This window comes from Fonticula alba (assembly GCF_000388065.1).
Source record: "Fonticula alba strain ATCC 38817 unplaced genomic scaffold supercont2.3, whole genome shotgun sequence".
In the NCBI taxonomy this organism is placed as follows: Eukaryota; order Rotosphaerida; family Fonticulaceae; genus Fonticula; species Fonticula alba.
In genome coordinates, this window is record NW_009242973.1 from 929,416 (window position 1) to 930,815 (window position 1,400).

The 1,400-nt window shown below is 67.7% G+C and overlaps 2 protein-coding genes across 2 annotated transcripts in view; one reads left to right on the forward strand and one right to left on the reverse strand.

Moving 5' to 3' along the window:
• The window catches only part of H696_02001 (hypothetical protein), a gene marked incomplete at both ends in the record, with an annotated part of 1,065 nt that extends 863 nt beyond the window's left edge, over positions 1 to 202 (forward strand). Inside the window, one exon of the mRNA XM_009495899.1 lies at positions 175 to 202. Within this exon, the coding sequence (XP_009494174.1) occupies positions 175 to 202 (28 nt within the window). The remainder of the gene's footprint in view (positions 1 to 174) is intronic.
• Positions 203 to 338: 136 nt separating this feature from the next.
• On the reverse strand, positions 339 to 1,350 carry H696_02002 (hypothetical protein). Its single transcript, XM_009495900.1, has 2 exons — positions 890 to 1,350; positions 339 to 717 (listed from the first exon to the last, which is right to left on the reverse strand). The coding sequence occupies exons 1-2, from the start codon at positions 1,252 to 1,254 to the stop codon at positions 525 to 527; spliced, it is 558 nt and encodes a 185-aa protein (XP_009494175.1). The 5' UTR covers positions 1,255 to 1,350; the 3' UTR covers positions 339 to 524.
• Between the last annotated feature and the right edge of the window lie 50 nt (positions 1,351 to 1,400).

Here is a 1,400-nt window from a genome sequence, read left to right on the forward strand (position 1 = left end):
TGTGTGTGTGTGTGCGTGCGCCCATGACTGCGTCTACATGCCCAGATCCCCGCCCCCTGCTACGGCCTGTGTGTGTGTGTGTGTATGTATGTGTACTCGCACACACATCGGCTCCACCTCTCTCTCTCTCTCTCTCTCTCTCTCTCTCTCTCTCTCGCTCTCGCGTTCTCGCAGGACGGACATGTTTGATGTTGTATTTTGAAGAGCGCGGGCATGCGCGCGGGCGGGGCGGGGGGAAAGAGACACAGAGTGATGGACCGGCCCCGTATGTGGGCACACAGTCCTGTCCTCCGACCTCGTCCCGCCCCCCCTCCGCCCCCCTCGCGGGTGTTACGTTGTGTGTGTGTGTGTGTGGGTGTGTAGATGCGCAGACGGAGGGGAGTCAAGGAGGATACCGCGTCGTCCCCCCTCTCCCGATCGCCCTCGGGCTATTGTAGGGCGGCAAAGGGAGGGAGGAGTAGCCCAGCCTGGGAGGGGGCGGGGATGCCCCCATGGGCCGCGCGCGCGCGCGCACATCTTCCTCTTTAGACATTGACGCCCGAGCGAACCGGGGCGTTGGTCTTGAGCTGGACCATGACCGAGCGCATCCGGGAGACGTCCTTGGTGGAGCGCTGGCCCTTGGTGGTCAGGTCGACATTGTCCGCGACACGGACCCAGGGGTTGACATCGGTGGCCCCAGAGGGGGACTCCTTGGCCTTGAGGGCGGACTCGGCGTCGCTGGAGTGTGTCGTGGCGCGTGTGTCGACAGCCGCCGGCGAGAAGGCCAACCGCCGGGCAGAGCAATGCGAGCAGGTGTACGGGAGCACACAAGAGGGAGGCGGCGGAGCGTGTCAGACACCTGTGTGCGTGTCGTGTCGCCCGGCGGAGGGTGCGGCGACGGCCGACGTACCGGTTGGCGCGCGCGGCGTTGGCGATCTTGGCATTGCGCTCGGAGCGCCACTTCTCCAGGGCGGCGGCGGCCTCCTTGCGCATCTCGGCGGCCTGGGTGCGAGCCTCGGCCTCCTGGGCCTCGATCTTGGCGTCGCGCTCGGCGCGCCACTTGGCAATGGCCTCCGGGATGGCGGCCGGGGTGCCCGGAGCGCTGGGGCTGGAGAAAGAGGGAGACGCGGTCTCGACCGACATGGGGACGCTGGAGTTGGCGAAGAAGTCCGCCTCATCGTCCTCGACATCGGCCGCGGCGAAGGACTCGGTGGGGGCGGCGGCAGCCGGGGCATCCTCGCTCGAGGGCTCGAAGCTCATGTCCTCGCCAAGCATCTCCTTCTCCTGGCGCAGGAACTCGGCCAGGTCGTCATCGACGTCGGCCACGTCGGCCACGGGGTCGAAGGCGTCGATGGGGGAGGCAATGGGGCTCTATTTGGGCGTCACCCGGCGGGGGAGCGAGGGGGGCAGAGGGGGGGGGG